General features: G+C 43.2%; 1 protein-coding gene across 3 annotated transcripts in view; it reads left to right on the top strand.

Moving 5' to 3' along the window:
• Nucleotides 1-13,475, top strand: part of LOC109636099 (pleckstrin homology domain-containing family G member 1) — a 56,342-nt gene that overhangs the window by 37,780 nt on the left and 5,087 nt on the right. For all 3 annotated transcript variants that reach the window (XM_020097644.2, XM_020097646.2, XM_020097645.2), the window contains exons 3-15: nt 2,509-2,609; nt 3,539-3,608; nt 7,812-7,858; nt 9,482-9,632; nt 10,019-10,150; nt 10,805-10,987; nt 11,097-11,192; nt 12,018-12,104; nt 12,491-12,524; nt 12,615-12,707; nt 12,795-12,856; nt 12,967-13,158; nt 13,262-13,381. In XM_020097644.2, coding sequence (XP_019953203.2) covers nt 2,509-2,609; nt 3,539-3,608; nt 7,812-7,858; nt 9,482-9,632; nt 10,019-10,150; nt 10,805-10,987; nt 11,097-11,192; nt 12,018-12,104; nt 12,491-12,524; nt 12,615-12,707; nt 12,795-12,856; nt 12,967-13,158; nt 13,262-13,381 — 1,368 coding nt within the window. The remainder of the gene's footprint in view (nt 1-2,508; nt 2,610-3,538; nt 3,609-7,811; nt 7,859-9,481; nt 9,633-10,018; nt 10,151-10,804; nt 10,988-11,096; nt 11,193-12,017; nt 12,105-12,490; nt 12,525-12,614; nt 12,708-12,794; nt 12,857-12,966; nt 13,159-13,261; nt 13,382-13,475) is intronic.

The following is a 13,475-nucleotide window of genomic DNA, read 5'->3' as shown; positions in this document are numbered from 1 at the left end:
AAGTGAAAGTACTGAGCGGTTTGTCAGTTGGTCCAGGAATTAATTCATGTCTATGGCGGTCCTGAAAACCACGCAGCCAAAGAAAAGAAATGAAAAGGGATTTGTCAACACACCAAATACTGCTGCAAAAACAGAAAAGGCCTATGAAAACGTTCTGCAAAAATGGACAACACAACCTAATGCTCAAACGTGCAGCCAAAACTAAAAAGGTTTTCCCGAGTCTCACTGAGCTCAATAAAAAACGATTTGGAAAACAACACGTTTCCTGGAGACACTAAAAAGTGATAAACAAGCTTGTCATACTGAGTCTCCCTGGAAATGTTTCTTTTGTGTTCTGCAGAAGTTTATGCATGTGGTTGTGTCCTGAGTGTTGTGTGCATGTGTTAGGCGAACATGTTTTCCCCATTTGATTTTGTTTAATATATTTGCATGTGCTTTTCTTTTGTGCGATGCAGCATGTCAGGCTCTCTGTGCCACTTTGCTTTCCGACTGACAGGCCATTTGTAGCTGACTGGGCATTTCAAATAAAAGTGACAAATTGTTCAAATTAATGAGATTTCAACATCGGCACTCGACATTATTTTGAGGAATGACTTCCGACTGTGAAGGGATGTGATTGTTGCAGAGGAAAGAAGTGTGTACTTGAGCTGGTTAATAGTTAACAGGAGAAAGTATCAAGTTTGTACATGTTATGTCTGATGCTTAGCAAGGAGTGAACCTTAAGGAGTGAGTGTGTGTGTGTGTGTGTGTGTGTGTGTGTGTGTGTGTGTGTGTGTGTGTGTGTGTGTGTGTGTGTGTGTGTGTGTGTGTGTGTGTGTGTGTGAGTGCTGCCCATTGTTGAGAATCAGCCAGGCTTTGGCTCAGGTTGTTGAGTGAACGGGTCAGGCCAGGTCAGATCTGTGACCCGTGGCTAATAAAGCATCACCTTACACATTACCTACGATAGTCAACAAAATCCAAACATGACCTCCTGACGTGACCCCTCACATAACCAGCAACCTGCCCGTGAGCGGGATTAACCGACAAATCCTCCAAACCAAAAAACCACGGCCTCTCTCATCACCTTTAAACCCATAAACATTAAAATGACTTTCACTTTGTTTGAATCAGGTTGTTTTGGCTGAGACTCTTTTGAAATCCCTTCTCTAAATGACTGCTGCTATTATAACATTAACATAGAAGATAAAGCCACAGCAGCAGGCTGTAAATTCAACAGATAACAGCAGGGGATCAGTGTGTGCTGTAATCACTGGGTGTGTGTCCTGCCCAGTTACAGACTGTGGTGGATACTTCCTCCTACTGACCGACTATCCCACAGCTCTGTGTGTGTGTGTGTCTTACGTGTTCTTCACGTGTAGCTGTGTTTCGGGTTTGACTCCTGACTTTCAGCAGCCTGCAGGAACAGATATTATCTGAGCTCATTTGTCAGAGAGACAGACGAGCAAGAGACGCTTCGGAGAGACAGACACGGCTCCTGTGTGTTTTCTGATCCGGATTCAGATTTTTTTATCGACTTGAGGTTGTGATTACACAGTGCAAACAACATATCCAAGAACATAATGACAAATGAATGTGAGGGGTTTAGTGCAACAAAAACCAGGTGTGTGTTTCCCTCCCCACCTCTCACTTTCTATCTGCGGGGCAGACTGAGAGCCGAGTCGTTACAGCGCTGACGGCACTGATGGAGCCAGTGATAAGAGACGTTGGTGTTAAATCAGCCTGAGCAGATTTATACCTGTTTTCCAACATGTTGAACCTGTGTTTCCTGCAGCATCAGAGTGACTGTGGTGGGACTCAAACCTGATGATCAGTGTTATCTCCCCGATCAGGATGTTGACACAAAACAGCGCCACAGGGGATCGAGCAGAGCATTAACATAACTTAACGTCTCTCAATACCACTTCAAACCAAATAAGAGAATTCAAATTAAATAAAAAACGATAACTACCATGGGTGTTTTAATTTGTATTTGTATTTCTCAAAAAATAATTACTTACGTTGCTGCCGGCTATTGCAACATAAAGAACAGAGCTGGAATGGAGGCCCTGACAAATGATGAGTTTTTCCCCTGTTGCAATGAATACAATTTAATGTGCACAGGAAAAACAATAAATTAAAAGGATGTGAATAATATTTTCCTCTTTAGTACAACAGAAATAAATAAACTCTATTAATGAGGAGTCTCCATTTCTGTTTCTACCGTGGAAATTGATTTGGTCTGAAGTTCTAGTTTTGCTGTGTGTGTTTTTTTGTCTGATTATTTTAGAATATACAGAAATTTCCTGAACGCCTTCAATCACAAACTGGTCAACCAGCATTGGTCAGAGTGGTGCATGGTAGTTTTAAGTGGCGGGTGAAAAGTTTGGAGAAGAATGAAGGAGTTAATCTGAGTCAGCTGTAATAATGAAGTGTGTGTGTGCGTGCACCGAGGCTGCTGCCAATCAATCCACAGTTGTCCAGCTCTAACATGACTTCTCTCTCTCTCTCTTTCTCTCTCCTCCTGTGCAGGACTACCTGGAGTGTATCAGTAACCAATCCCGACTGGCACTGAGCTCCGAGGACAAAGGTTCACTATTCGGCAACATCCAGGACATCTACCACTTCAACAGGTACAACATGGACACAGTGGCAGTTCACTGCAGACCTCAGTCACAAACATGAGACCCCGGACTTGACCTGTGAGGCCTCAGTTACCTCAGAATAAGACGGCCATGTGACAAAAGTAACGATCAAGTCACTCCAGTATTTTTCTTTAATCATTAAGTCACAGTGAAATATAATCTAGCTTCAAACTTGAGACTCAACTTGGAATTGGCCCCAAAATGTCTGACGACATATTTATACTCCGACAGACTCGTCTCTCCCAGGCTCAACAAACAATGACCTGTGAATAGTGAAACTGGGCTGAGGCACCTGTTGGAAGGGAATTGTTTCAGCAGCGGGTGTGTAATCAGTCCCCGTCTGCATATTTGTCTCCTCCGGCACCGTTCTGAAGTGTGTATGTGTGTGTGTCTGCTGTATCCAGACGAGATGGCTAGCTGAGCATCAGCCCTGGTGGTCTGGCGTCTCTCTCTCACACACACACACACACACACACACACACACACACACACACACACACACACACACACACACACACTCACACTCTTGTGTCCCACCTCTTCATTTCTCAGCTGCTGTGTGGCAGAAAACCTGGCCAGTAAAAGGAAGCATGTAAAAGCAGTTTAAAGCGGTCACAGTGACCTCATGCTTCAGCCATGCTTCAGCCATGAAACAATAACTTCGGCAGTGGTGTTCCACACACACACACACACATGACTACATACAGGAGGACCCGTTTGAATTCATGGAAGTTTCTCGTTTGTTCAGAGCCGAGCACCCTGAGGCCTCATTCGCGCACCCAGCGTGACTCTCGCTCCTGAAATTCACTGTGATTGTTGTGAACAAAGAATGGTGGGAAGAAAAGAAACAGAATCTGTTCTCTGTTAAAAGAAGTTGAAATTCATGGGTAACTCTGACGGGATGTGTTGGATTTCAGGGACCTTCTTCACGATCTGGAGAAGTGTAACGCCGACCCTGTGGCCATCGCAGAGTGCTTCGTATCCAAGGTAAAAATGTCTGACGCCTCCACCTCCTCCAACTCTTCGTCACTACTGATGGAAAGTAACTAAATACATTAACTTCCGTTTTAGTACTTTACTCAAGACTTATCGATGCTACTTCACTTCATTCAGAGGGAAATATACTCCACTACGTTATTTAACAGCTATATCTAATAATTAAAACTAGCTTCTCCTCGACCAGATATGATAATAAACTTCTTCTTACAACTTGAAGCATTGCTATTAGAAAATATATATTATCCATCCATCCGTTTTCCTTTGAGGGTCGCGGGGGAGCTGGAGCCGATCCCAGCTGATGTTGGGTGGGAGGCAGGGGACACCTGTGGACAGGATGCTCACGTACTCCAGGGCCAACACACAAATAACCATTCATGCTCACATTTACACCTCTGGTCAATTTAGTCTCCAATCAACCGAATCCCAAACTGAATGTCTTTGGCCTGTGGGAGGAAGCTGGATAAAACCCACGCAGTCCTGGGGAGCACATGGATTTCCACAGCATCCCTATAATGTGTTTAACTTTATTCAAGTGGGATTTTGGAAACAGAACTTTACTCGTAACGGAGGATTTTTATGGTTCTCAGTATTTCCTCTGTACTACTGTCTGTCTCTCTGTCCACATGCAAACTCCTTCCCTTGCTTGTTGAAACCTGTCCAAACAGCTGGCTCGCTCGCTTACTCACTCACACACACTCACGCGCACACACACACACACACACACACACACACACATATACTATATGCACTAACAGAAAATGAGAAACAAGTTATTTTAAGAGACCAATTCCCAAAAGTCAGATGCAGACGTTGCATACAGTCGGTGAAGTTTATTATAGCCAGTAGCATCACTTTACTGACAGGAATGTCAGTGTTAAGTGCAAGAGGAAGGACAACTCTAGAAGAATTTTAAAGACCGCCCAAATATGTAATCACTTTTTTTTTACTGGAGGAGATAATAGCAGCACTTCATCAAAAAAAAAAAAAAAAAAAAAAACTGGACTCAGCAACTCTACTGAAAAACATGTCACTGTTCCCTCTGTGTGTGTTCTAACCTTCTTCCAACCCGTCTCTTCACCCATTTATGCCTTATAAAATGATTGCATGATTATGTCCCATGATAAATACACCACATTCCAGCACTTCCTCTAAAACAATTTACATTCCCTCCTTTCCCCACTGCAATTACACCCAATACCACAGAGCAACTGTCTGACCATGTTTATAAAAAAACAAGTCACAGCCTCCTTAAATACAGCAGCTGCTGTTGTTGACAAACCAGTTTTATAGCGGCCCACAGCGCCACTCTGCATAATTAACTGGGATCCATAAACAAGCCTGGATGCTGATGTCCTGTAACTGACTTGATGAATGGAGCAGTTAGCACAAAATCTAATGTCAACAGAGAATGTCCGTGTTACGCCCCACTGTTTGGCGACCCTAGGGGGCGTGCAACACTCAAATCACTGACCACTACTGAGTGGAATCAATGACAGAACACCTTTAAAACAATGGGATTTATCAACATTAAATACAATGTGAGCACAATGTTTTTAAAGGATCTCAGATACCAGTTCAATGCTGAGGGGAAACAGAGCCAAAGCAAAAACATGAATCTTTGGTTTCACTGTGATGTTATTGGAGCATCCTGTGTCAAAAAGATGTAGAAAATGTTCTTTAGAATCTAAATAAGAACAAACAAGGGAGGTTATTTCTTCAACCCTGTTAGTTTTTTGGTTGATTGCTATGTTTGTTTGTGAGCAAAACGAGATGAAAACAACTTAACAGACCTCCACGAAACTTGGTGCAGCTCGATTGAATTTAACACACACAATTAATTGTGTGTGTGTGGCTTTATGAAGCTAACTTCTGGTTAAAGAGGTTGTGTCAGTGAAGGTTAGTCATTGTTGCTAAGTACCAGAAAACCACAAATCTTTCTTTCACTGTTTCATTGCTGTGAAATGGTCTCAGTCTCACACACACACACACACACACACACACACACACACACACACACACACACACACACACACACACACACACACAAAGCTGATAAGTTTCTAATCAGTGTGGCCCAGAGTCACCACCCTGCCCTCTTTGAAGAACAGAGTTATAAATCTCTGCCCCCCCTCTCAGATAATTGGCTATCTATCCTCATGTTCCCTTCTGTTTGACTAAATCCTCTCAGTGCTATGCGTTGAGTAAGGCTTTACAAGGTTTTATGGGTTGCTACATGCTGACTGAAGCAGAGAGAACACAATTAAAACAAGATCTCTTATTTTTTTCGCCCCTGGTGATCTTTCGGGTTCGGTGCCTGCCTGATGACTCACTGTGACTGGTCCGGTCTCGACCCTGTAACACCATAACCTGCTGCTTTATCGCCTCGTCATTAAAATGATGAGTGGGTGCTGCTACGACTTGACCTTTTTTCTCCTTGTACTGTGTGTTGTGATTAGTAGCCACAGCTCCAAAAAGTAGAAATCGTTCCATGTAATTTGTATCTTGATATTTTTGATTTCCGTCATGATTATATGATTCAACATAGCTTGTATATATTTCTAAGAGGGAAGTATATTATAGATTAGTTATTTCAGGGTCTGCTGCTTTCCTGGTTTGGTTCAAAGAGTTGGCGCAGACGTGCGGTTGCATGTCGGCGTGTGCACGCATGCATGCTCTGCACAAATTTATCTTCCACAGAGGCAGTTATGTATTTTGCGGTCTTGCGTTCGCAGTGCAGAGGGATATTAAGAGTGTGCATTAAAAGCGTGTGTTGGTGTGTGTCATCAGAAATCGATGGTGGCACATCTGGTTGTGTTTAGGCCTGGTTTTGTGGCGGCAGACTTCTGGAGACGAGGAGGAGAGCCCTGCTCTTCAATTTAGGACGGTTCTCACAGAGCACCTCAGGCAAACACATCATGAGAGTTTAACTGTGTGTGTATGTCTGTGTGTGTGTGTGTATAGTCTGCTTGGAAACACTGTTTGTGTGTATATACGTAGGTTGAATGTTTTCTGCAGCATGAACAGAGATGTGTATGTATGTATATGTCTGTGAACATTATGAACCAGGACAATTGTCTGCCATCTGTCCTGTGTGTTTACAATGTCGCTTCCTGATAGCTGTCCTCATCCTGCGACCCCCCCTCAGTGTTTATGGACACAATTAGAGTTCAATTAGATTTTCCCATTATGCAACAGCGAGGGGTTCATCTTGAGGCCTCCAAGAGAGCGACATGTGACAGAGGGATGAAGAGAAAAGCTTTGGAGAATGAGGGAGCATGGACAGCAATGGAAGAGAAGAGTGTGTTGTAGAAATAGAAATCAAGGAAAAGGGTTGAGGATATACTGATGGAGAGAAAAGCAGAGAAGAATAACTTAATTCCAGCTTTGATAAGTCAAGCTGCGTCTGATGTGGTTTGATGTTCAGAGAGGCCTGCAAGGTGGGAAGAATCTTAATCAAAGGGGTGGCATCGAAGAATGAGGGGACATTTAATCCGAGCACTCGGGGCTGCTGTGATCAACAGAGACTTAAAGGCCAGGATGCAGCCTGATCATACGCTACAACTCTCAATTAGAAGCAGTGCAGGGAGAGAGCAGCCTCGTCTGTGGGCAGCATGCAGAGCAGTAAACATGAAGCCAGTCAGCAAACCACTGCAGATGCACGATAATAACAATGAAAACAATGGTGATAAATCTTGACCTTCGAAGGACTGAACCAGAATAAGTTATTTTTGTAATGAGGAATTTCTACCCTGTATAGAGTCAGTCAGATTTTTACACAATACATAGTCTGTATATAAAGATGGCAACATAGCTGCTCCTTGAAAGTGAAGCCAACCTGATTGCCCCCTAGTGGCTGGCTTAAAAAATGCTACCATCTGTTTATCGGTCAGTCCATAACTTTGGTCCCGAAGAAAAAGAAATGCTGAACCTTATATTAGCATGTTGAGCTCAAAACACCTCTGTGCTTAAATACAGCTTCACAGTTCCACTATCATGGTTGTAAACTTCGTTACAGTAAATCGTTACAATAGAGCCCTTAATCTCCCTCCATTATTTCAGGAACACACGCAAAAGCCGACAATTATCACCTGACATTGCTGCATCTTGTATTTCTTCTTCACTTTGCTCTTCAGTTAACCATTTTTCCTGATGCTGAAATACTTGAACTCATTTGTCCTCTTTTTTTTGCAGAGTGAAGAATTCCACATTTACACCCAGTACTGCACCAACTATCCACGGTAAGACAGCGATTAAAGTGTTTGTGTGTGTGAGATGGTGCTTATTCAGTCCACTGTACAAAACCCAGCTTCTCGTTGTCATTGTTCCGTCTTGATCTCACCTCCTCGCACTCGTCTTCCCACCGTCTCACATGGCCTCATTGTGCGTGTCGATCAATGCGTTACCTTTCTTCCCTCACTGACAGACTGACGCGCTCTATAGACGGCAGCTCGGCAGGAGTCAAAGTGTCTACTGGCTGTTGTGCCGCAGGGTCTCTCCCCCTCCCTCCCTCCTCCATGCTCCTTTTTTCTCCCCTCCTTCCATTCCTTTATTTGTAGCCTATTGACAGAGTTACAGCTCACACACTGACAGATGGGGCTGTTAAAGATGTCACCTTATCATAGCTAAACCTGTTAATGTTTTCTTCTGCTTTGTGTGAGCAGTCCCTGTGGGACACCTGTATGGATAGCTCAGGAGGAATAATGCTGAGTTTGTTTTTTTGTGTCAGTGTGTCTATTGTGTATGATTAAATAGGCTGAAACGTGAGGCTATTCTTCATGCCAAGATATACAGCACCTTTCAAACACACCCTCTCCTCTGGCTTCCATATTTCTTCAGCCGTGCATAAGATAAGAGCAGTGATAAGAAACGCACGTGGGGGAACTATTTACAAGTTAATGATGACTAATGGCGAATGCTGATTGTGTGCGTGTGCGTGCGTCTGTGTGTGTGTGAAGAGGCCATTGTCAGCTGTTTGAGATAGACCCTCGCCCACATCCACACCACAGCTGGTGACCCCAACCAAGGTCACACACGACACACACAATCATAGGGAGACACTCTGCACACCAACGCTGGCAGAGGCTGCAGATGTATCATGGTCATGCTGAGCTCGAAGGTCAGGTTTCCTCCACAACAATGTGAGGCCTGTGTGGAGCTGCACTGGAATTCAGACATACACATGAATGCGCGTACACACACACACACACAAAGACACAGAAGAGAGAGAACGTTTTGGGGCGACTCACAACTGTCTTTCTCTGTCTTTTTTCCGCTCTGCATACGCACACACACACACACACAGCCTCCATTTTTCAGTGAAAAAAGGCTCATTCTTCACCAATAGGTCAAAACTCGCTCCACTGATTTGTAAATGTGGTTCATTAAAAGTTGTAAAATTCACGGGTTTAGCACCAAAAATTAAATGTTGCTCTCTAAGGACAAAAAAAAATGCTAATTCCAATTAATCCTGAGTTGAAAACTGTAAAATTAATACAAACACAGCATATCACAGCTCATGTCAATGAATTATCATTAGTTGATTTTGCATGCATGTTTGTAGTATACAGTAAATGTGCACAGGCGTGTACACACATATGCAGTATAGTTGTAATACAAATAGTCAAATGAATAATATTTTAATAATATCAGACTGCATACCTTAACTAGGTGACCTCGGTAAACTGGCAGCCGTGTGTATAATCCCCATCACAGTTTAATATTTCCTTAATGTTTTATAGTAAAATTTCCCCTTTTATATTTGTCTGTGAGGACATGCATTTAAAGTCTCATTAGTCTTTGTTGTCAAAATACAGTTTACTTCTCGTCCCTGACATCTCGTTCTCCGTGTTCTGCCTCCACAGGTCGGTGGCTGTGCTCACCGAGTGCATGAGGAACAAGGCGTTGGCCAAGTTTTTCCGTGAGCGCCAGGAATCTCTGCGGCACTCCTTGCCCCTGGGCTCCTACCTGCTCAAGCCAGTGCAGAGGATCCTCAAGTACCACCTACTGCTGCACGTATGTCAGTGTGTTGTCTCCGTCTGACTCCAGTCTCTCTCTCCAAAAACACACACTATCACACAAACAATTACTCATAACCCGCAGAAATGCAAGCGCAGGCACCCACTTGTAAGTGCACAGAGAGGACACTAATGTTTTTATGTATTATCATGCAAATAGTTTTGTGATTCTGCAACTGTGCTCCACTGGAGAGGCCAAATGTTTAGACATATGGTGCTCTCAGTATGTATGTTCCTGTGTATGTGCTTGCATTAGGATGCATGCATGATTGTTTTTCTGTGCAGGAACACACACAGTGGTGTATGTACTATAAGTGTTCATGTGTGAGCATACATGCATGTGTCAAAGTGTAAGTCCCAGCGATGTCTGTGTTGTCTTTGCAGGAGATAGCCAACCACATGGAGAAGGACACTGAGACCTACGAGGTTGTGCAGGAAGCCATAGACACCATGCAGCGAGTGGCCTGGCACATCAACGACATGAAGAGGAAGCACGAGCACGCTGTTCGGTTGCAGGTACGACATACTCACAGGTCAAAAATGTATCTTCTGTCCCGCACGCTTGCCTCGTCTCTCATTATTTCTTTATGGCTAAAACAGACACAGAAGTTTTCAGATTTTTTCTTGTTTTGATGCATGGGACGTTTATGGGAACTCTGAGTTTGAATCAGACAAAAAGCTCTGATCCTCCCCACATCTGACGCAAGTCACTGCGTTTTCCACTGGCTAATGATGGCCTTGCATAAGGGGGGGGGCACATAAAAGGGAAGCTCGTTTCTTTTATCAGCTGGGAGCCAGAATGCTCGGATGAATGCAGGAATGTGTGCGTGGAAAGGTTCACAGTGTCTGGATAGAAATTATAGATATTGATAGAAACTTTTATTTTTTGTTATTTTTTAGTCTTTATTATGATTTTACTTCTTTTGAATGCTTTTGCTCATTTTCTTTCTTTTTCACAAATGTTCGGCATCTTTTTTTGCAACACCTCATTTTCACTTTTCGTTTTTTACTGCACCAAACCTTAGCTTACTTTTTATGTACTGTAGGTCAAATATTTATTTTTCTCACTCAAGATATTTTCATCTCCCATTCTTTTTAGCTATTGTGCAATTGTTTTTCCTGTTTATGTCAGAATAAACATAATTATTTAACTCTGTGTGCTCACCACAGGAAATCCAGAGCCAGCTGACCAACTGGAAAGGCCCTGATCTGATCGGCTACGGAGAGCTGGTTCTCGAAGGAACATTTCGTCTGCAGCGAGCCAAGAACGAGAGAACTCTCTTCCTGTTCGACAAGCTGCTGCTGATCACCAAGAAACGAGAAGAAAGCTTTACGTATAAGGCTCACATCCTGGTCAGTCGTGTTGCTTGAAGCACTACATGTCTCAAAGAGACGCTAAACACACAAACCTCTGTGCTCAGCAACAGTATTTTTTACGTGACATCCTATTTGTGTGTTGCAGTGTTGTAACCTGATGCTGGTAGAAGTTATTCCAAAAGAACCACTGAGTTTCAGTGTGTTCCACTACAAGAATCCCAAACTGCAGCACACAGTCCAGGTAAGAAAACACATTCATCACAGAAAAAGTCAAACACTTGAGCCATTTTCAGACATGAATTCCAGATAATGTCCACAGACTGGGGTCCAGAGTTTGTCTTTCACACATAAACAAGCAGCAGGAGATTCTCTGCTCAGACACGTTCACAACAACACACAAATCCCCGGAGTGTTCATATGAAGGGCGGCTCGGCAGGCAGAGGCAGGATGTAACGTATTATAAGTCCTCTCCTCGCTGTTTTCTACGTTTATGCCACAGCATTTTCTACTATTTAATTATTTATATATTTATTTTTCATTTTTCATTTCTGCGTCTGTTGCGTGTTAGGAACGTAATATACAGCTGTTTTTCATATCGGCTCATTTGGACATTATCTTGAGTTTTTACAAGGGGGGGCTGGCCGGAGAAACTCACCCTCACTCGCACATTCACACATCAAGCTGCTCCAGAAAATGTCAGGGGATTATCTGGAGTACAGTGTCTGAGAGCAGCTTTTGAGAACATAATTACACGTTCAAAACTGTAGCCACCGGCCGCTTTGTGCAAGAGTGCAGTCAGAAAGTGTGACGTTAATTTGAAGGTGTTTGATTGTTTTGTCGAGAGTCCAGGCTCAACGAGCTGCTCAGACACGTTGAGTGTTCAGAGGCTAATGGCGGCCATTGTTGTTACCCAACTATTGTGGGCAAGCGCTGAAAAGAAAAGATAATGTGTGTGTGATGTAAGAAACAGCTGTTCCAAAAATTTAAGGGCTTATCCCAACTCTCTCACCTGCTTTTCAAAGTGCATGTCTGATATTATCTTCCCTGTGATGTTTGACGCCCACAGGCCAAATCTCAACAAGACAAGCGCATGTGGATCTTACACCTGAAGAGACTCATACTTGAAAACCACCCTGCCAAAATCCCTGCGAAGGTACGAAGCACTAAGTCTCCTGACAGCTCTCTCTTTGCTCGCTGATGACATAAACAGACTTTGAGTGGGATGTGTTGAAAATGTCGCTCCCTTTCGCCTCTTTTCCATCTTTTCTAACCCCTGCTTTTTCTTAACTTCCCTTTCATGTGCTCTGATTTCTTCACTAATTTACACCCACTCAAACACAATCACATATCTCATCTGTCTGTGAACATGTGCAAGTGGAAACTAAGGATTTCTTTCTAGGTGAAGGTCACTGAGAAAGTTCACTTGAATGAGAAGAGTTGAACTTTTAAAATCTATGTTGTGGCGCCACCTAGTGTCAGATCATGTTTGTCCTTGATTTAAGGTGTTTAACTGAACCTCGTTTAAATTTTCTATTCTAGGCCAAGCAAGCAATTTTGGAAATGGATGCAATGCGTAAGTGGCAATTGATTTATGTTTAAAAAACACATTATATAATACACATTATGTACTTTTTGTTAGACATCTTTTCCTTCTTTTCTCCAGATCATCCCGGGTTTCATTACAGCCCTGATGGTGACAAGAAGGATTCTCCTCAAACCAAGGAGGGTCCAACTCCCCGAAGAGGACGCAGGAAAGGTGAGAACTTGACAGAATTTTCCAAAACACACACTTTGCATTGCTCAGCTGTAAGAATTCACTATAAATGTTTTGGTTTATGTCCAGAACCCCTGTCCAAATTACTGAAGAATGCCAAGCAGAATGCTGCAAACACAGACGGTGAAAAGGTGAGTGAAACTACTAGTGAGGAACATTTCCGGGTTGAGGAGCGTGAATACAAATAATCGTGCTCGTGGAAATTATTTATCCAATCTCCTGTGACTGGTCTCCTCTTCAGAGAACAAGTCTGGGGGCCACCCTGCTCTCTCCAGTGTCCCAGCTGGCTCTGGGCACAATCGGTCGCAGCCGCAGCCTCATCAACCAATCGCAAGAATCTCTGGATCCCGGCGATCACTACGACCACAGTGACAGAGAAGAAGGAGAGGAGCCACATCAGCAGGATGCTGACGACGAGGACGACAGTGGTCTGGTGAGTTTAAAGCTGAAAAACAAATTATAATCATTACATTTGAGAATCAATTTGTACGCATCCACCTTCAAACATGTTTTTAATGGTGAAACTGTGCATTCAGGGAGGTGGAAAGAGGCTGAGAGTCCCCGGCAAAGGCAGCAGGAAGAGGCTGAACCCTCAGGCATCTGTCGACAGCATAGAACAGTGGAAAACCTTCAACATGAGTTCTTCAGACTTACAGGTATTAAGCACAAATAAATCAGGATAAATTAAACTACTGGCATCTGGATGATTTTGAAATTCCTCAACCTCATTTACAACAACTTGTTTCTCCT

This window comes from Paralichthys olivaceus, chromosome 19, assembly GCF_024713975.1.
Source record: "Paralichthys olivaceus isolate ysfri-2021 chromosome 19, ASM2471397v2, whole genome shotgun sequence".
Taxonomy (NCBI): Eukaryota; Metazoa; Chordata; class Actinopteri; order Pleuronectiformes; family Paralichthyidae; genus Paralichthys; species Paralichthys olivaceus.
The sequence above is the reverse complement of the archived record's forward strand: the minus strand, read 5'-3'. Positions and strand labels throughout refer to the sequence as shown.